General features: G+C 33.5%; 1 protein-coding gene across 1 annotated transcript in view; it reads right to left on the reverse strand.

The window, feature by feature from the left end:
* LOC142865690 (uncharacterized) overlaps positions 1-23,657 on the reverse strand; it is a 142,083-nt gene that overhangs the window by 76,117 nt on the left and 42,309 nt on the right. Inside the window, exons 6-7 of the mRNA XM_075998879.1 lie at positions 17,833-18,002; positions 7,074-7,208 (exon numbers count right to left, since the gene is read on the reverse strand). Coding sequence (XP_075854994.1) covers positions 7,074-7,208; positions 17,833-18,002 — 305 coding nt within the window. The remainder of the gene's footprint in view (positions 1-7,073; positions 7,209-17,832; positions 18,003-23,657) is intronic.

The raw sequence follows: 23,657 nt of genomic DNA on the forward strand, positions 1-23,657 counted from the left end.
TCTCTGACTCCTCCTTCCTGGGGTGTTCTCCCAACTCTTGCCCATTCTACACCTCAGCACATCCCTCATTTTTCAAGGAAATTCCTGTAATACTCAGTGTAGACTTTCTGGGTTAGTAGTCCCTTGTGGTACTTTCCCCACAAGATTTAGCTCTTTTTAATTTTTTTTTATTTCAGCATATTACAATGGTAAAAATGTTCAGGTTATGCATATGGCCTTTGTCTAACCTGAGTCAGAGCTTCAAGTGTGTCCATCCCCAAGATAGTGAGCACTGCAGCCATTAGGTGTGTATATACCCGTCCCCTCCTCCATTCTCCCACTAGCCCAACACCCAGTGAATTTAGTTGTGATGAACATTATCTTAGATCACCTTCTCCTTCTAGTATGCCATGGTGGCCTTGCCTCTGGTTGAACCAGTCCAGGACTCTCTCAGTACTCTCTGGAAGCTGACCTGCTCCAGGGTCTTCTGCTGTCTCCAGAAAAAAGCATTCCTGTATTACTCCCCTGCTGGGGTAGACCTCAAAGAGGTCACTCACTACACTGTCAGCATCATTTCCACCATGTGCTCACCTCCCAGGATCTCATTTCATGTTCCACCCTCTTCTAGCTCCAATCACATGCCCTGGCTTCTGAGGACCTGCCTTGTTACTAGAACTTCCCCTGAATACTGCCAGTAAAGATCTTGCTGTGTAGGGCAAACCCACAAGGTAATGAACATAATATTGGACCTCAGCTTGGGTATTTATTTTTTTTTAAAGATTCTGGGAGAGGTCTAAAACCTCTCCCACTTTTAAACAGATACCTAGAATCAAAACCCTATAGGACTATCTGATAAAAACCAAAAATGAAAACAAAAATGGGGATTTCATGACTGAGGAAATATTCTGGCCAATGTGGCCAATATCACCAATCTGATAATATAGACAGAATAACCCTGTCCTATTCTAAATCACTTGCTGACTAAATAGGTAATTTCAAATTGTTAATTGTGGTAAAATACACCCAATATAATATTTACCATCTTACACTTGTTAGGTATGCAGTACAGTAGTGTTAAGCATATTCACACTATGTGAAAGAAATTTCGAGAACTTTTTTTCCAGCACACCAATTAAACATAACTCCATTTCTCCATTCTTCCAGTCCCTGGCACAACCATTTTACTTTTTGCTTCTATGAATTTGATTATTCTAAATACTTTGTATAGCATAGTTTATTTTTTAAACAGACAATAACAAAATATCTCCAGCAGAGAGAAAGAAGGAACCCCTGGTTTTAGTAAGTACCTAAATACTGACTTTAAAGCCTGTGATTTTCCTCACTGTATTTTTATTCATTCATTTATTAATTCAGGAAGCAATGTGATCTACAATGTGTTTAGGACTGAAAAACACAGTGTTGAACATATGAGCTCTGTACATATTTATGCAGTTTTAAGAGTCCAACAACCTATTCCATAATTCCTCCCTTATTACCTCTTGCTCTTTTACCTGAAGGCTTCCTCCCTCCCATTTTTATCATTTGTCTGGAGAACATACAACAATTTTTTCCATACTTTATGGCCCACATTTTTATGTTTATTTGTGCTATGCTCTACCTGAAATCTATAGGTACTTTACTAAATGTATTTTTATATGTAAGTTACTTAAAATCAACAAATATATCTGATCAATCTCTGCATTACTAATGTCTGACACAGTATGAAGATGTGTGTGTTGGGTAAATGTGTGCTGGCTGTGTGTGTGACAAGTCAGCACTGTACTTTTATTCTTCTGCTTATATCATTACATAAACCAAGTGGTTAAAAAAATCAATAAATTAAACAAAATTATCTTTTAATAAAACTAATACTTTTGTTTTAAAACATTTTTATTAAAAATTTTTGTATAGAATTGTTTCCCTTTCATTCCATTGATACTGTTTAGTTGGCTGTTGATGGTTTAAAGCAGGTATGGTGAAGGCAAATATTTTTCTATCAGATATTTGCAAAAGGATAGTAAAAGCAGTCTTTTAAATCTATTATTATAATATGCCAATCCTTAGCCAAAAAAACTTTAGATAAATTTTAATATCAGTTCCAGTATTTATAAGTTCAACAAAAGATTTGTCATTTAGCTGAATTTCTAATTGAGGTATTTGGTCATTAATAAAGTTTGCCAATATACTTTTGTTCCAGTGCTTCTAAAACCTCCTTGTCTTAAAACATTAGATTTTTAAATTTGCATATTAATAGCAGAAGTTGTGCAATACAGTCTCTAACCTGAATAACAATCAGAAGTGAAACTCATCATAATTGAAACTTCATTCAAATAAGCTGAATCAATTATACCTAAATGTATTATTACTCTTTTTAATGTAACAGTACTATGACCAAATTATTAACTAATATTAATGTGCTTGTAGGATCAGGCCAAATATATCTATAGGTATGTATATCTCAGTAGATGGTGTTAAGAGTCCATTGTCACAAGATGATCTTTGTTCTCTGAAATTACCTTTTGGGCCAAGAGTCTCAGCCAAAGTTGCATTTTAAATGTCTGATCAGACCTTGTAGCAATTTCATAAAAGTTCTTTCCACAGCCAGGTGCTCCCCTTGGGCCATAAGGTGCCATTGGAGTGTGGTGGTGGGGAGCTGGTGCTGGGCTTCCTGGATGAGGACAGCCACAGCCTGGGTGGTCCAGCAGCCATGGCAGCGGTGGCACCATGCTGTTTAATTTTGCTGGGCATAAAGCTGCTGGCATTTAGAATTAACATTATTAAAAGCCAATATATGTAAAAGCATATTTCCTAAATTAGAAGGACTAAACATGTCTTGCACCATATCTTTCTTGCAATCTAGCAATAAAATCTACATGAGTTTTATTAACATTATATTTAACATTTTTTTAGGAAGCTACAGTCTAAGAGAAGCTATCTTTTTCCATACATTGATACAGCACTGTTGAATTTGAGAAATAGCCTGATCATATTTTAATTGTGCATTAATATCAAACCAATATTTATGGCCCATAATTTGAGTCAGAAATTTTTATTGGTGGGTCCGTAGACCCATTTAGCTAGGGTTGCTGATGCATGTTTTCCCTGCACCAAGTGGCAAACTATAAAACTTTAGGTGAAGATATAACTGTTTGCACAAAAGATTTCCAATCTCAAGGGATTAACATTTCTAATTGAGCCAATTCTTTAATCGAACTCTTTGTGTAATGACAGTTTGTGTTGGCTGGGAGCAGTGGCTCATACCTGTAATCCTGGCACTCTGGGAGGCCAAAGCAGGAAGATCACTCAAGGTCAGGAGTTTGAAACCAGCCTGAGAAAGAATGAGACTGTGTCTCTACTAAAAATAAAAAGAAATTAATTGGCCAAATAAAAATATATAGAAAAATAAGCAGGGCATTGTGGCATATGCCTATAGTCCCATCAACCAGGTAGGCTGAGGCGGAACGATTGCTTGAGCGCAAGAGTGTGAGGTTGCTGTGAGCTAGGCTGATGCCAGGGCACTCTAGCCCAGGCAACAGAGTGAGAGTGCTGTTTTTGTCATTCCATTTGTCAGTCCTAAGCAAGGGAACTCTGATATTTACCAGCAGGTTCATAATCCAGCACAAAACATGAAAGGGGCTTTAATGATTTTATTTGAAGCTAAAGACACCTGGACTTCCTGGTGCTGATGATTATGTTATGGAAGAGACTAAAGATGTATGTGGTACTCACTGTCTCACTTCTGGCCACTGTGAGCATAGAAAACATGATTGCATCCAAAATCACTAATGAAATTTTCAATCAAAAAGCAGCCATGATCCCTCAGATTCCTCTAGAAAGAATGACCAAATTGTTGGCCACTGTTACATGACTAAAAATGAGAACTGTCCACTGCGCACTGCACCCAGTAAAATAAAGGAAGATAAAGTCATGTAAAATGACTTCTCCAGATTGAAATATCAGATAAAGAAATATTATTCCAAATATTTTAAATGCACAGAAATCAATCTATTATATTCTAACATGAAAATACACACTCATAAGTACATTCTAGATGGATGCATATGTTGTACTACAAGTACTTCATAGAACATTAAATTAAAACTTCTTTATATACCTAAACTCTCTATTAAGAGATTGCCAGATTCTCATGTTTCTTTATATAGTACTTACCATATGCATCACACACTTATTAATGCTTTACTTATTGTAATTATTTTCATATCTATGGCATTATATGGTAGGATCTAATAACAGTTTGCTTTTACAAAGCAAACAATACTGAGTTCCAGATTTAATCCTCTGGCATTCTGAATTATTTATCTGTCTTTGTACTTAAGGCTCTTACTTTAAGCTTAAGATTCTGAATCTCTAGAATCTTAATTAAGTAATCAGAATGCTGCATGTATAGCCTATAAATGACCTCAAACTCTCTAGTTAAACTTTTTTTCACCAAAATAAATAATTCTACAATTCTCATTAAAACTTTTAAAGTGTTATGTGAACTCACAGGGGGTGAGTACAACAGTGAGAATATTGTAGCCAAAGTGCAGGCAGAAAGAAAAATGGCTTAGATACATTTGTAGAAGAGAATGAAGACAAAAAGATAGAAAAAAAACACTGGAAATAAATATGAAATGAAAGAAACAGAATTCTCACTTATAAATTCTCAGAGTTGTTTTCTCTGCAGGTCTCATCACTCCACATGCAAATCAGTGACATTTTTCCACCCTGGACATTTCAATCTATTACCTGGAGCCACAATTAAATTTTATAAAAAGCATTCTTATGATTGCAGAGCAGGTCATATATACAATACATAACGAACTTTGAAATAATAAAATGATATATTAAGCATAGCATAAGTAATAACCATGTAAGAACAGAAGATATGCATGGGCAGGTTCTGAATTAGAGACTTTAGAATTTTAAATAAATTCATTCAACATAAAGCAAAAAACAAATTTGCTCTCAGAATCTGTGGAATTTCTAGTTTGCTAGTAAATTATGAACATTTATGAAATTACCTATTTTTTCAATATTTCTTCTTTTCTTTTCAAAATAAGTATACATCCATATTCACACAAACATAATTACTTACTCTATAAATCTGCAACCAAAGTTCACCTTATACGTGATGTATTTGTATATTTGATTCAGTATAAATAAAAAAGTGTGTTTATTTCTGTTTCACTGGCCTGACAGGTTGCATGTTGAAAGAAAAATGTAGCATAAAATGTAACAAGTACTCATTCAGTATTCAGAAATATATGGCTTTTCATTAAATGTACAAACTTTATTATAAGCATTACAGTTACAATGGAATTATAAAAATAATAAAAATAAAACTTGTGGGAACATTATTCTTCAAATAATTAGAAATTTGAATCCACTGAAAAAAGGATCACAAATGATTTAATTTTACGGTGTAACCCAATAGTACATTTTTATAACCCATTGCCTCCAACTTTGAGTAACATGGAATAGGTGAATGTTGGTAGCAAAATAACAGTTCATTCAATCTAAAACATGTTTGACACAATAAAAACATTTTTTAATTTAATAAAACAAATTAAGTTTACATGTAATTTAAAAATATTTAAAAATTCATTGTTTCATTATTCTAATGTGCAATTAGTAAAACAAATTATTGGTGATATTGTCATCATGTCATTCTGATTTTAAAGAGAAGGATATTAGTCTGTATACCTACATCATATATCACTTGAAATACTATTTTTTAGAAGTCTACCACACAGCACCTATCCATTTCATACATCTTACATTTCAGTGATTTTAGTTTTCTATGGAAAAGTACAGGAATGATGTGTACTTTATACACACAGACTTCTAATATCTGTGACACAGCTATCATTAACCATAGACATTCACATACACACTAAAAATGAAGCATAGCATCTACTGTTTTTAAAGTTGAATAACATCAGTATTTCCTTGTCAAAGGTTGCAAAAAAATATACTTTATTGCATTTGCATCCCACCCTGATGAGAAAGTATATTTTAAACATTATAATTTTCAAAAAATCTCTTGTTTTTAAAACTGACATACAAATAAGTGATCTATTTTAACAGGGTAATTCTCTATACTCAACAACATGGTTTAAAGAAATGTTTAAATGTGTTAGTGCCTTAGCACATTTTCCTGTGAGTCCTCTGATATCTGTTTAGACTTAATGTTGATTAAATCTGTTCTGAAATTTATTATATCTGTAAAGGAATTTTAAGTATCAATTCTTTGTTGTTCTCTAAGGTATACCTTTTTCATTAATATTTGTTCACATTCATTATATTTGTAAGGTTTCTATCTATGAAAATTTTTGTGATGTTGATCAATGTTTCAGAAAATATTAGAGAATTACTGTCAGTGAAAGTTCTCCCATGTCCAATAAAATCTCTCTCATAACTCAAGATATTGTCAGCACTCTACATTATTGTTTACATAAATATAAGTACTGTTGTGCATTTTAAAGCTAATATTTTAGGAAAGTACCTCCAAAGTCATTGCATTTATCTCACTTATATCTAGTATGATTTCTTTGATGATGAGTAAGATTGGAGCAGTTATTAAAGACTTTGTCACAATTTTCACATTTATACAATTTTTTTCTGTTATGAACTCTTTCATATAGATTAAGGTGTGAGCACTGGATAAAAGCTTTGCCACAATCCTCAAATTTGTAGGGTTTCTCTCCATTATGATTTCTTTTATGAAGAGTAAGTGTTGAGCACTGGGTAAAGGCTTTGCCACATTCCTCACATTTGTAGGGTTTCTCTCCTGTATGAATTCGTTTATGTCGATTGACATGTCCAATCTTGTTAAAGGCTTTGCCACATTCTTCACATTTGTAGGGTTTCTCTCCACTGTGAATTCTTTTATGTTCATTAAGGTGTGTGCTCTGGGTAAAGGCTTTGCCACATTCTTCACATTTGTAGGGTTTCTCTCCACTATGAATTCTTTTATGTTCAGTAAGGTATGTGCTCTGGGTAAAGGCCTTGCCACATTCTTCACATTTGTAGGGTTTCTCTCCACTATGAATTCTTTTATGTTGTGTAAGTTTTCTGCACTGGGTAAAGGCTTTGCCACATTCTTCACATTTGTATGGTTTCTCTCCAGTATGAATTATTTTATGTACAGTTAGGCTTGAGCACCAGGTAAAGGCTTTGCCACATTCCTCACATTTGTAGGGTTTGTCTCCTGTATGAATTCGTTTATATCGATTGAGGTCTCCAATCTTGATAAAGGCTTTGCCACATTCTTCACATTTGTAAGGTTTCTCTCCACTATGAATTCTTTTATGTTGAGTAAGGTGTGTGCTCTGGGTAAAGGCTTTGCCACATTCTTCACATTTGTATGTTTTCTCTCCATTATGAATTCTTTTATGTTCAGTAACGATTGAGCAATGGGTAAAAGCTTTGCTACATTCTTCACATTTGTAGGGTTTCTCTCCTGTGTGAATTCTCCTATGTATAGTGAGATTTGGGTAGCAGTTATAAGGTTTTGCACATTCTTCACACTTGCTGGGTTTGTCTATAGTGTGAAATTTCCTATGTCCAAGAACTTTTGAGCTGTGCATAAAAGGTTTGCCACATTCATTATGTTTGAAACTTTTCTCTCCAGTATGTCTTATCTTAGGTTTATTTAGATTTGAGGACTTGCTAAACATTTTTATACATTTATAACCTTTCAAGATTTTCCTATTGTTACCTGACAAACATTGGATAAGACCATCATAACCTACTTTCTGCCTCTTACACTCATCAACACACTCTCAGTCTTTTCTTAAAAGTACATTTTCCTGGTCACAGCTTCCGTATAGTCTTATTATTGATATCTGGAATGAATGTTTTATGCCTTGCTCTGGCATTGGGTCTTCAGTGCAATTGGAAGAGAGTTCTGAAAGAAATGAAAATAACAAAGTATCTCACTAGTTATACTTAGGTAAATATACTTCATAATTTTAATATACAAAACTATAACAAGCACATTAGCAAGAAAGTGCAATAGAATACCATAGTCTTACTTCCATCATAGATGTATGACATTCAAAATATATTTGCAAACATGATTCATTGAGAAGTCATAAGTGATAATATTTCATGGCACCCCAGATGAGTATGACACCAAGAACCATATGGAAGGGGAAGGAACATTTGTTATATTTACCCAGCAAAACTCTTCCTCCCCACTGATACCGAGTTCTCACTTTAGCAGTAAAATTCCATTTCCTGGATTCCCTTTCAAAAGAGACTCAAACCAATGGCACATGTGTCCATACATCTGGTTTTTGATGGCCTTTGAATGTCTGGTTTCTATCTTCCAAGACAATTACATAACATTCTGGGAAAGATATGCACATATCAAAAATAAAATTCTGCAGTATTATATTGATGGTGCAAAAACATTTAATTATGCTATCAAATTTGAAAGACAAAGTAAAAATGATCATTCCCACATGTTAATTGACATAATGTAAAGAGACATAATTACTGACATCTATATCATGAAGTTGAGGGCAGATATAAATATTATGAATTTTTATGTACAATTGAAGTTAAGTAGTCACGAGTTTAACATAAGTTGCAACTTCAAAATTTTAGGTAATTCTCACAGTGAACACCAGAAAAATGTTTAAAGCAATACACAAATGAAGGTGGCCACAGAAACAAAATATATCACTAAAAATCAGTGAGGTGGAATGAGGAGAAAAGGAGTGGAAAGAAAGACTAAATAGTGACAGAAGTTAAATAAACAATTAATATTAGGGCAATTTTGAATCCGTCCCTTTTAGACAATTATGCAAATATTTATGTACTAGTATTTCTCCTCAGAAGACACAGTTAAATAAAGAAATTAAAAAGTCCAACTCTATTCTCTCTAAAGAGACTTGACTTCATACCTGGTGAAAGCAATAGACAAAAAGTGACAGGAAATAACAAGACATACCATGAAAATGCTCAGCATACTAGAGCAGTGGAGTTCAAAATTATATTAGGCACATGACTTTTGAAGCACAAAATGTTATAGTTTATAAAATATACTTTAAGTCGAAACTGCCACAAGAGATAAAGAAGGACATTTAATATAAAAAGAGGTCATTCATTGAGAACCCTTTAAATATAATAGATATATCTGATATCTATCTATTTCTCGCATAAATGTTCTCAAATATATAAAAAGCATTGACACAATTGAAGAAAGAAATGGACATAAAAATAATAGGATAGCATGGTATTCCACTTTAAATACTAATAAAGACAGTCAAATTACTAGTAAGAAAACAGGAGATTTGAAAACACTAGAGAGCAACAAGACCTCACACATATATAGAGAACACTCTGCTAAATAATAACAGAATATACAATATTCTTGATAGCTCATAAAAATTCTTCCTACAAAATGTACCTGTTCATACACAAAACATGTCTTAACCAATTTTTGAAAATTGAAATTTTACACAATTTCTGATCAGAATGAAATGAAACTATAGATAAGTGACACAAAAAACACAGAGAAATTCAAAAGCATAAGGAAAATAAACAACACACTCTTGAACACTTTCTTGTTCAAGGGAAGAAGACCTAATGTTGTGAAGATGTCCAAAGTGATCTACTGATTAAATACAATTCCTTTCAAATTCTCAATTTCATTTTTTCAAAAATAGAAATAGCAAACCCCAAAATAATATGAAATCTCAAGAGACCACAAAGAGGTGAGCAGTCATCACAAAGAGAAGCAATGCTATAGGTCCCACGCTTACCCATTATAAAACATTAAAAATGTATACTTTGGAGTACTATTCAGCTATAAGAAATAACAATGGTATAGCACCTCTTGTAATATCCTGGATAGTGCTGAACCCCATTATCCTAAGTGAAATATCCCAAGAATGGAAAAATAAGCACCACATGTACTGACCAGCAAATTGGTTTCACTGATCAACACCTAAGTAAACATATAGGAATAACATTCATCGCATGTCGGGCAGGTGGAAGGGGGAGGAGGGGTTGGGGATATACAAACATAATGAGTGTGATGTGCATCATCAGGGCATGGACACGCTTAAAACTCTGACTCCGGGGGTGAAGGCAACACACTTAACCTAAACATTTCTACCCCCTTGATATGCTGAAATAAAAATAGAAAAAAAAATGATATATTAGTCAATGAAGTTATCTAATGGCAGAAAGACAGACATCTGGACCAATGAATGAGAAAGAAACACAAACTCTTGCATATATTGTAAAATAAATAGTTATCTTCATATGCATATTTATTTCACCATCGTTTATGAAAGTCTGTAGATGAAAGCAACATAAACTGCCTTTGCCAAATGAACAGATAAATACAATTTGAAATGTAGAAATAATGGATGATTTCTCAGCTTAATAAAACAGATTCTCTGATAACATCCACAGTATAGGTAAACCTTGATGACTTTATGCTTAATGAAATGTCAGTCACAATTAGTCAGATGTATTTTTATTATATTTATAGGATATTTCTAAGCTGTTATGCTCCTAGGAACAGAAAACATAATGCTTTTTGTCAGCAGTTAGGCAATTGACAAAATGGGTACTTTTCCCAGGTGTACTGAATTTTAGTTTTACTTCACACATACATTCTACACATATATTGCATGATGTTGTAAATATAGCTAACATGACTGATGTGAATAACTAAAGGTAATTAAGATTGCTACTTTTGTGATTTTACAATAATTAATATAAAATTAATATCTTAAAGAGATACGCAGTGATCTTTTCAAAACTTTCTTACAGATTACAAAATTTTTTTTTTCATTTCAAAATATTATGAGAGTAAATCATTTAGATTACGTATATTGCTTTTGCACCAACTGATCAAAGCTACAACTGTGCCCATCCACAAATCGTATGCACCACACCCATTAGGAGTTAATTTTCCCAACACCTCCACCTCCTTCCAACTGCCCAATACCCACTGAATTTTACTTCCATTTGTTCACATATGTGTTGATTCATTAGTGACAATTTGATAGTGACTATTTGTGGTGTTTGTTTTCCATTCTTGTGATAGTTTACTTCAAAAAATGGCCTCTAGAACAATCAAGGATAATACAAGGGGTGCTATTTAGCCACTGAATTTGAGGCTCGGTAGTACTGCATGGTATACATAGATCACCTTTTATATGTATTTATAGATATATTTATATGAATGTATTTATAAGTACCTAGGTTGTGTCTACCTCTTTGCAATTGTAAATTTGGATCTTATAAACATTCAAGTGCAGATGTATTTACTATAGGATGACGTTTTTACATTGGTTAGATACCAAGTAGTAGGATTTCTGGATTAAATGGTAGTTCTAAATTTAGTACTTCCATGTGTCTCCATATAACTTTCCAGAGAGATTGTACCAGTTTACAGTCCCACTAGTTCCAACCTGTCTACATCCACACCTACACTTATTTTGGGCTAATTAATAAAAGCCATCTTCACTGGAGTAAGGGATATCTCACTTTGGTTTTTATTTGCACTTCCGTGTTCATTAGAAATGTACACACTTTTTCATATGCATCTTGGCCATCGTACATGTCCTTTTTAAAACTTTCTGTTCATATATTGGCACACTTTTAATCAGGTTATTTGATTTTATCTTCCTGATTTTCTTGATTTATGTATACATTCTAGTTATTAGCAATTTATTGGATATATAGCATGCAAATATTTTCTCCCATTCTCTAGGTTGTCTGTTTGCTCTAGTTATACTTTTAATGGCTGTGTAGAAGCTTTTTAGTTTGAGGAGTCCTGATTTATTTATTTTTGTTGGTGATGTGATTGCTTTGGGGTATTCTTCATAAATTCTTTGTCTAGGCTGAAGTATGTAAGAATATTTTCAACATTTTCTTCCAGAATTCTTATGGTTTCCTGCCATAGGATTAAGTCTTTCATCCATTGTGAGTTGATTTTTGTGAGAAATAAGAGGTGTGGATCCTGTTTCACTCTTCTACATGTGGCTATCCAATTTTCACTGAACCATTGATTCAAAAGGGATTCCTTTCCCCAATACACATTCTTGTCTTCTATTACATGGTGATATGAGAATGGTTTTATGTCTGGGATCTCAGTTCTGTTCCTTTGTTCTATGTCCTGTTCTTTTGACAGTGCCATGTTGTTTTGGTTATGATAGTCTTTACTACAGCTTAAAGTCTGGTAAACGGATGCCTCTTAATTTGTTCATTTCCCTTAATGTTGTGTTTGTTTTATTGTGTCTTCTCTGTTCTATGAATTATAGAATTACTTTTACTAAATCTGAAAAAAATGTTATTATTTTAACACGAATTGTATTGAATCTGTAGACTACTTTGGGTAGTATATACATTTTAACAATGTTGATTCTGCCTATCTATGACCATGGAATTCCTTTCTGTATGTTTCTATTCTCTTCTATTTCCTTCCTCAGTGTTTTGTAATTCTCCCTGTAGAAGTCCTTCTCATCTTTAGTAAATATATTCCTATGTATTTCATTTACTTTGTTACAATTATCAAAGGTATGCATCTTTGATTTGGTTCTCAGTTTCACAGCTGTTGACCTATGTGAAAGTTACTGATCTGTGTGTACATTGATTTTGTAAGCTGAGACTTTGCTGAACTTATTTATCAACTCCAGTAGCTTTTGGCAGAATCTTTGGTGTTGCTAAGATCATTAATCTGTAAAGAGTGATGGTTTGACCTCTTCTATTCTGATCAAGATTCCCTTAATTTCCTTTCCTTGCCAGATGCTCTGGCTAAGATTTCCAGTACTATGTTGAAAAGAACTTAGAGGGATATATTATCTGTTTATAAGCAGGAATGCTTTCAATTTTTCCCTGTTCAGTGTGAGATTGACTGTGGGTTTGTGATATAAGAATTTTATCATTTTGAGGTAAGTCCCCTCAATGCCCATCTTGTTAAGCATTCTTACACAAAAGAGGCCTGATTTTGTCAAATTCTTTTTCTGTGTCTCTGAGAGGATTATATGGTCTTTGTTTTTACTTCCCCTTTATGTATATAGTTACATTTATAGATTTTCCTACGTTCAATCATGCCTACATCTCTGGGATGAAGCCAACTTATTCATAATAGATTATTTTTTTAAAGACCAGGGGAATTTGATTTTTTGTGTGTCTTAGTTTTTTTTTTTTTTAATTTCATCATATTATTGGGATACAAATATTGTTAAGGTTAGATACATTGCCTTTACCACCCACTCCCTGCCGAGTCAGACCTTCTAGCACTTCCAACCTCCCGGTGGTGTGCATTGCACTTATGATGTAAGTACACACTCATCCTCTCCTCCCTCCTGCCTCACACCCAATAAATATTTCATTTTTTTTTTACTTTTTCTTACATGTTATATCTTTGCCTCTCCCTAGAAGGAGTTAGAGGTATGCCCTTCAAAAAGCTAACCACATCCCTAAGAGGTGGGTCCACCCCCCCCCAAATCCCTGGTAAACACTATCATAATTTGAGCACCATAATTTTTATCAGTCAGTACCATTTTGATGGCAAGTACATGTGGAACCCATTTTCCTAATCTTTTGTCAACTCACTTGGGATAATGGGCTTAAGCTTAATCCAGGATAGTATAAGCAGTTCTAGCTCTCTGTCGTTTCCTAGAATTGAGTAATATCCCATTGTAAATGTATACCAAAGTTTAATTATTCACTCATGAATTGATGGGCACTTGGGTTGTTTCCATATACTTACAATAGTGAATTGTGCTACCATAAACATTCAAGTGCAGATGTCTTTATAACAGAATGTCTCATGCACTTTGGAGTATATGTGACAAAGTCCAACACGCCTTTGTGATACATACTCTTAACAAAATAGACATAGGCTTCTCATACCTCAAATTGATCAAGTCCATTTATGACAATCCCATTGCCAATATAATTCTGAATGGGGAAAAATTGAAACCATTCCCTCTTTGAACTGGAACTAGACAAGGATGTTGACTATCTCCTCTTCTATTGAACATAGTGCTCAAAGTCCTAGCCATAGCAATCAGGCAAGAGTGGGGTATTAAGGGCATCCAAGTGGGAGCAGATGAGATCAAACTATTGCTCGTCACCAATGATACATTATACCCAGGCAACCCCATGTATTCATCCAAGAGACTCCAGGATTTGATAAATGAATTTGGAAAAGTTTCAGGTTACAAAATCAATATATACAAATCAGAAGCATTCATATATGCCAAGAACCATCAAGCAGAAACTCAAATCAAAAGCACAATACCTTTTACTATAGCCCCAAAGGAAATTAAGTATCTAGGAGTATATTTAATGAAAGATATGAAAGACTTATATAAGGAGAACTGTGAGACACTAAAGAAGGAAATTGTAGAACATGTAAACAGATGGAAAAATCTACCTTGTTCAGGAATTGTAGAATCAATATTGTTAAAATGTCAATATTACCTAAAGTGATCTACAGAATTAATGCAATCCTCATCAAAGTACCACCATCATGGTTTACTAATCTAGAAAAAACAATTCTTCACTTTCTATGGAACCAGAAAAACCTTCTATAGCCAAAGAATCTTTAGTAAAAAGAACAAACTTGGAGGCATCAGTCTTCCTGACATCAAGATGTACTATAAAGCAATAATAGTTAAATCAGCCTGGCACTGGCACAAGAACAGAATCATCAATATTTGGAATACAACTGAGGGATGAAACCATCTGTGTACAGTAACCTCATCTTTGATAAAGCAGACAAAAATATGCAATGACGAAAATACTCTCTCTTCAATAAATGGTTCTGGGAAAACTGGATAGCTACATGGACAAGATTGAATCAGGGTTCCTACCTCTCACCTCTCACAAAATATCCACTCAAGATGGACAACAGATTTAAACCTAAGGCATGCAACCTTAAGAATCCTAGAAGAAGATGTTCGGAAAACCCTATCAGACATAGGTATAGGAGACTGCAAGATCTCACTTTCAATAATAAGTACAAAGATTTGATAGAAGATCAATAAGAAAACAGATAATGAGAAAAACATTATAGACCATTTAGATGTAAAAGACATTTTCAGAGCTCTTCAGTCCACAGAGGCAGAATACACAATAGTTTCTATCATACATGGCAAATGCTATTAGGACACTTAAGTCTTATCAAATTGAAGAAGACTAAAAATATACAACATATATTTTGTGACAAAAATAAAGTGGAACTAGAAATCAAAAGCAAAACATAAACTGGCTAATAGAAAAATATGTCAAAATTAAATACACTCTTCAAGGTATTCATGCTCAATGGTCAGATAATTTAAAATTGTTAAGATGTCAATACTATCCACAGTAATATACAAATTTAATGCAATGTCTATAATATTCCATTAATACTTGTTTTGGAGGTATATAAAAATAAATTCTAAAGTGTGTTGGAACAATAAATACTGAGACGGTTTTAGAAAATACAAACACAGACATTGCACTTCTTGATTTGAAAACAAATCTATAGGAATAAAAGCAACATGGTCCCGGCACAAAAACAAATAATGAGATGAAAGAACACAGTGGAGAACCCTAAAATAAACCTTTGTGTCCATGATCAAATTACATTCCTCAAGATTACAATATGGAATGTACTAAGTAAAATTAAATTAATACACTGTGAATTTACTCATACCTTCAGGTAATTTTATGAGCACCATTAAGTTTTATAACAATCCTTGTTGTAATTGCAGATCAGGTCATATAAACAATATTAAATGAGCTTTGAAATAATAATATAGTAGGCCTAGCATGGGTAACAAGCATGTAAGAACAGGGGATTGTATAGGCAGGTTTCGATTCAGAAGCTTTACGATTTTAAACAATTAATTTAATATAAAGGAAACAAAATATTTTCTTTCAGAATCTTTGAAGTTTCTAGTTTGCTAGTAAATTTTCAATGCTTTTGAAATTACCCATTTTGTCTAATATTTCTTCTTTTCTGTTCCAAATAAGTACACATCCACAGTCATACAAACATAATTACTTACTCTGTAAATATACTACAACTATAGTTCAACTTAACGGTGATGTATTTGTATATTTGATTCAATGTAAATAAAAATTATGCTTATTTCTGTTTCACTGGACAGGCAGGTTGCATGTTGAAAGAAAAATGTAGGATAAAATGTAACAACTAGTCATTCCATGTTCAGGAATGTATGGCTTTTCATTAAGTGCAAAATCTTTATTATAAGCATTACAGCAACAAGATAATTATAAATATAATAAAAAAAAGCTTTGGGAACAATATTCTTCAAAGTAGAGCAACTAATAAAAAGGATCACAAATGATGTCTTTGTACTGTGTAACCCAAAAGTACATTTTTACAATCCATTACCTCCAACTTTGAGTAACACGGGATAGATTAATGTTGGTGCAAAATAACACTTCATTCTATCTACAACATGTTTGACATATTAAAAATATTTTTAATTTAATGAAACAAATTAAGTTCACATGCAATCTAAAAACATTCCAAATTTCATTCTATTTTATTATAGGAATGTGCTATATTAAAACAAGTTATTTTTCATATTGTAATTTTTTTCATTCTGATTATAATGACGAGAATATTAGTCTGTATACCTACATCATACATCACTTAAAATACTGTTTGTTATAAGAAAACTCCATAGTACCTCTCAATTTAGTAAATCTTACATTTCAGTGTTTTTAATTTTTCATAGAAAAGTACATGAATAATGCCTACTAATACAGAAAGACCTCTAATAAATGTGATGTAGCTATCATTAACCACACACATTCACATGCACGCTAAGAATGAAAGGATACCATCGATTGTATTTAAAGTTGAATAATATCAGTGTTTGCTTGTCACAAATAGCAAAACAAAATTATACTTTATTACAATTTCACCCCACACTGACAAGAAAGTATATTTTACATGTAATTATAACTCTCAGAAAATCTCTCTCGTATTAAAGCTAACATACAAATAAATCAACTAACTATTTTAACTGGGTAGTTCTTTATAATGAACAACCTGGTTTAAAGAAATGTGTGAATGTGTTAGTGCATTAGTGTATTGCACTGCGAGTCATCGGATATATGTTTATACTTGATTCTTGATTAATTGCATTCTGAAATTTATTAAAGTAGTTTTAAGTATCAACTGTTTTTGTGTTCTCTAAGGTATATCTTTTGCATAAATATTTTTTCACGTTCATTATATTTGTAAGGTTTCTATTCTTTAATATTTTTCTGATGTTGAGCAATATTTGAGAATATATTGGAGCATTTCTTTCAGTGTAAGTTCTCCCATATCCGGTAAGATCTGTTATAACTAAAGGTATTGTCAGCAGTCTACATCATTATATTTAAGTTTCAGTACTGTTGTGCATTTTAAGGCAAATACATTGGTAAAGCACTTACATACTCATTACATTTATCTAACTTTTATCTAGTATGATTTCCTTGATGTTGAATAAGATGTGAACAAATATTAAAGACTTTGCCACAAATCTCACATTCGTAAAATTTTTCAGTGATAGGAATTCTTTTATGTAGATTAAGGTGTGAGCACTGGGAAAATGCTTTGCCACATTCTTCACATTTGTATGGTTTCTCTGCTCTATGGATTCATTTATGTAGAGTGAGGCCTTTTAGCTGGATAAAGGCTTTGCCAGATTCTATACTTTTCTAGGGTTTCTCTCCAGTATGAATTCTTTTATGTTGAGTAAAGTGTGTGCACCAAGTAAAGGCTTTGCCACATTCTTCACATTTGTAGGGTTTCTCTCCAGTATGAATCCTTTTATGTCGAGTAAGGTGTGTGCACTGGGTAAAGGCTTTGACACATTCCTCACATTTGTAGGGTTTCTCTCCAGTGTGGATTCTTTTATGTCGAGTAAGGATTGAGGAATGGTTAAAGGCTTTGCCACATTCTTCACATTTGTAGGGTTGCTCTCCAGTATGGATTCTTTTATGTATAGTAAGGTGTGTGCACTGAGTAAAGGCTTTGCCACATTGCTTGCATTTGTATCGTTTCTCTCCCATATGAATTCTTTTATGTAGAGTAAGTTTTGTACACTGGGTGAAGGCTTTACCACATTCTTCACATTTGTAGGGTTACTCTCCATTATGGATTCTTTTATGTTGAGTAAGGTGTGTGCACCGTGTAAAGGTTTTGCCACATTCTTCACATTTGTAGGATTTTTCTCCAGTATGTATTCTTTTATGTTGAATAAGGATTGAGGACTGGGAAAAGGCTTTGCCACATTCTTCACATTTGTAGGGTTTCTCTCCATTATGGATTCTTTTATGTTGAGTAAGGTGTGTGCACTGTGTAAAGGTTTTGCCACATTCTTCACATTTGTAGGGTTTTTCTCCAGTATGTATTCTTTTATGTTGAATAAGGATTGAGGACTGGCAAAAGGCTTTGCAACATTCTTCACATTTGTAGGGTTTCTCTCCATTATGGATTCTTTTATGTCGAGTAAGTTGTGTGCACCAAGTAAAGGTTTTGCCACATTCTTCACATTTGTAGGGTTTTTCTCCAGTATGTATTCTTTTATGTTGAATAAGGATTGAGGACTGGGAAAAGGCTTTGCCACATTCTGCACATTTGTAGGGTTTCTCTCCATTATGGATTCTTTTATGTTGAGTAAGGTGTGCGCACTGTGTAAAGGTTTTGCCACATTCTTCACATTTGTACGGTTTTTCTCCAGTATGTATTCTTTTATGTTGAATAAGGATTGAGGACTGGGAAAAGGCGTTGCCACATTCTTCACATTTGTAGGGTTTCTCTCCACTATGGATTCTTTTATGTTGAGTAAGGTATGTGCACTGGTTAAAGGCTTTGCCACAGTCTTCACATTTGTAGGATTTCTTTCTAGAATGGATGCTTTTATGTCGAGTATGGTTTGTGCACTGGGTAAAGGCTTTGCCACATTCTTCACATTTGTAGACTTTTAAAATGGCTAATGTCCAAAACAAGAGACAGAATAAGTGAGGACAAGAGTGTGCAGGAAATCCATCCCTGTAGACTGGTATTGATTATAAATGGATAGTGTCATCATACATATTTGTTAAAAAATGTAAATAATACAACTGCCTCGTCATTCACCAATTCTACCTATGAGTATACTCATGTAAAATCAGTATCTGAAGGAGATTCTGCACCCCCATATATATTGCAGCATTATGCACATTAGTCAAGAAAATGGAAACCAACTAAATGCCTGCTTTGATGAATAGAATAAAAAATGACTGTACAAACACATACCATATAATATTACTATGCCATGAAAATGATAAATATGCTGCCATTTCAACAACATGGATGGACATAGGAGGCATTATGCTAAGTAAAATCAGCCATTCCCAGAAAGATAAATACTGCTATGGATAATTATTTTTAAAAAGTTGAATTTACAAAAGTAAAGAGTACAACAGTGGTTTCCAGGGTGTAGATTAAGGAAAAATGAGGAGATTTTTAAGGGTAAAATCTTTTAGTTATAAGATGAATAGATCTTGGAGATCTATTGTATGGCAACATGATTAGAGTTATTAATAATGTTTTATACGCTTAAAATTTTTAAGACCATAGAACTCACTATTAATAAATGTTCTCACTATAATTAAATGATAAATATGTGAGATGATGGATATGTTTATTACCTTAATTATATTGTTTTACCATTCATACACACATCAGATCACTACAGTGTATACAATAAATTTATGCAGTTATACAAATATTATTTGTGGAGACTTCGACCCATTAAACACCCCACACACAGAAATATATGCACACACACACATATGAGTGACACATTTTTGATGCTACTAAATAGGAGGAAATTATGGAACATAAGTTATCAAAGTATTATATATCAATTGGGAGTATAAATATATTTAGTTATTTGAAGCACTGAATGAGACAGTGTAGTTAAGAATTATATAAGGTGAACAGAGAAAATAAACTATATTATAGTTTGGGTATTTGGGTATAATAAAGCTGAAATTTTACTCTCATTTTATACTAGAAAAAGATTATTTTAAGTCAAATAACATTAGATATTTTTACATTTAGGAAGAGGATATGCATTTGTACAAAATTAGTGAATCTGACTTTCTGTAGGATTGCCTCTGAAAAAGTAGAATTGGAAATCATGATGCAGAAAATATAAATATCTTTCCCTAGTGTTTCTTGCATTCCAGAAACAAATCCCAACATCTTCACTATTCCCCTTTCCACATTTCAGAAATGAGGCATCAAAAGGAACATAAAACATGGACCTGGGCATGGAGGATCACCCTGATAATCCCAGCACTTTGGGAGACCAAGCAAGAAGGAAGCCAGGATCTTGATACCAGCCCTAGCAACATGAGGAGACTCCATTTTTATAAGAAAATAATAATAACAAAATGGTAGCTCATGCCCATAGATCTAGTTACTTGGAAGACAGAGGTTGTAGGATCTCTGGAGCCCATAGGTTTGAGGTTGCAGTGAGCTATGATCAGCCACTGTACTCCAGAAAGGACAGAAAACCGAAATATTGTCAAAGATGGTTTAATGTCATGGTCTTTAAAATATGCAGATAGTCCCATAACTCCTAAGCAATAGAAATGCTGACAGATAATGTATTCCCTTATAAGCCATGACAACAAGTTTGGCTCTCACTGAATTCTAAGGAAGATCACTGCATGGATAGAGTTCTTATAGAGTTTAAGAGCGTGGGACAGAAGATGTCCTTCTGTGAGATAAAGAGAAACATACACAGGCTTCTAAAAATCATTTCCAAAAGAGCAGAATATTCAAACCCACTTTTTAATATCTGCCTTCCTCCTTGAGTTTTGGCTCTCTAACATTTGTTAATCTGCTTCACTGAATCTCACCTACCTGGATATTTACCTGTTGTTTCCTCTTTCTTCATAATCCAGGGTTCTATCCTTTGCTCCAGGCATGTGATCAGCTCTGGCTTTGACTTGGCAAGACCTGTTTCATTAGAGAAATTTCACATGACTCTTGCTGAAGACTTTCCAATTACTAATGCAGTACTATCCTTAGTAGAGAGAACATTAGTGAAGATTCTAGAAAATTCCTTTGCAACATATTACTTTCTCACAGACCCTGTAGAATGGTAAAAAATTGATCTAATTTATGACTAGAGCACCAATTCCCACTAGCACCAAATAAATAAGTGTATGAAATTCTATTCCAAGGTGCAGACAACAATTTTATACCCTGAATTCTAGAGTAACCACTAATCTAGTGTGAAATCCCAACAAAGGGAAAGGTTCAAGATAACATGAGACATCTAATGATTTTATTTTATGCACCAAAATCTTCAAATTTTCTTTAAAATATGGATATGAAATTCATGCACATTGCTTTCCACAGACGTTGAACTAGTTTGCAATCCCACCAGCAGTGTAGAAGTGTTCTTCTGTCTCCGCATCCACGCCAGCATTTGCTGTTTGGGGACTTTTTGATTACATTGAGAACTTCTAAATAAGTATATATATATACACATACATACATACATTCATATGTTGAGAATGTAGAGAAATTGAAATGCTGCCATGTTATTCTGAACCTTGGATTCTAATAGTATACAAAATAGACATACAACAGATCAGAAAATACAGAAAGAATAAAATGATTTGCATTTCCCTGATGATCAGAGATGTTGAACATACTGCAATGAGATATCACTTATCTCCAGTGAGAATGACCTTCCAGTAAAAAGTCCCCTAACAATAAATATTGGCATAGATTTGGAGATGGGAACACTCCTACACTGCTAGTGGGACTGCAAACTGATTCAGCCTCTGTGGAAGGCAATATGGAGAAACCTCAAAGCGATACAAGTTGATCTACCATTTGATCCAGCAATTCAATTACTGAGCGTCTACCCAAAAGTTCAAAAGTCATTTTATGAAAAGACACCTGCACTCGAATGTTTTTAGCAGCACAATTCACAATCATGAAGCTATGGAAACAACCCAAGTGCCCGTCGATTCATGAATGGATTAATAAAATGAGGTCTATGTATACCACGGGATACTACTCAGTTTTAAGAAACAACGATGATATAGCACCTCTCGTATATTCCTGGATACAGCTGGAACCCATTCTACTAAGTGAAGTATCTCAAGAATGGAAAAACCAGCACCATATGTACTCACCAGCAAATTGGTATTAACGGATCAACACTTAAGTGGACATATAGGAGTAACATGTTTGGGGTGTTTGGGGATAGACCCACATCTGAAAGATGTCTTGATCATCATGGAGCAGAATGGCATGCCTCTAAGCTTTGCTAGGGAGAGGCAAAGATATATAATGTGACTAAAATATTTGTACTCTCATATTTTCTTGAAAAAAATAAAAATACAAACCATACATCTTTTCTAAACTTCATAAAAATACACAATATTGAGTCACAAAGCAAATACAAAGGTCAATCAAGTAATCATTTCAAAGTAACTTAAGCTAAAATTTCAAGCATATTTAAAAATTATAAATATATCAATAAATGTTGATTGAGTAATCTCATGCCAGGAAGTTAGGGTTAGGGTGACTTTAGGGTAAATTTATAATTTAGGAAAAGTTGTACATTAATAAATATAAAGTATTATATTGTCTATAATGGTACCATTGGAAGATTACTACATTTTAATAGAGATAATTATATAAGGATACCATGGTTCCTCTATTTAGAGGTCTATGAATTTTTAAAAAGACACAAACTGATACTTTGTACGCTTTGATTTTCACTTTCCTAATCCCACTCTCTGTGGTTACCACACTTCCTACTATGAAATCAGCTTTCTTTACATTCCACAGATAAGTGAGATCATACAGTATTTGTCTTTCTGTGCCTGGCTTACTTTCAAAACATGTCACAAATGACAGAATTTCATTCCATTTGAAGGCTCATTGTGTAACTGCACCTCATTTTCTTTATCCACTCATGTGCTGGTGGACACTTAAGCTGCTTCTATACCTACAATAGAATGAATATTATTGTAAAGAATATGGAAGGACAGATATGTCTTCTACATACTGGTTTTGCTTCAATTGAATATGCATGAAGAATTGGGAGTGATGAATCATATGGTCATTCAATTTTCATTGTTGAGGAATCTCTATACTATTTTCTACATTGGCTGTAATGAGAAAATAGATTTTTAAGACTCAGAAGGGAGGAGGGTGATTGGGATTGTTCAATCAAATCTTATCTACTGGGTGAAACCTATATTCGTTGAATGAATGATACACTAAATGTCCTGAATTTAACACTATATAATTCATACATTCATCAAGGAAAAAAACTCTACTGGCACCCCCTAAATTTATTGAAATACAAATAAATTTGGCTGTCCTAATTTATATTCACAGCAACAATATTCAAGGTTTTCCTTTTCTCCTCATCCTCAGCAGCACTTAGCATTCTCACATATTGAGAGTAGGCATTCTCACAGGTATGAGATAACAGCTCATTGTGGCTTCAACTTTCATTTCCATGATGATTAGATAGGTTGAGCATTTTGGCATATATCTGTTGAATATTCATTTCTGTCTTTTGAGAAATGTCAATTAGTTTTATCATATCTTTCCCCAAGTAGGCCTAGATAAAATCATCACACTGTGTCTGACATAT

Source organism: Microcebus murinus, chromosome 31 (assembly GCF_040939455.1).
Source record: "Microcebus murinus isolate Inina chromosome 31, M.murinus_Inina_mat1.0, whole genome shotgun sequence".
NCBI classification, from domain to species: domain Eukaryota; kingdom Metazoa; phylum Chordata; class Mammalia; order Primates; family Cheirogaleidae; genus Microcebus; species Microcebus murinus.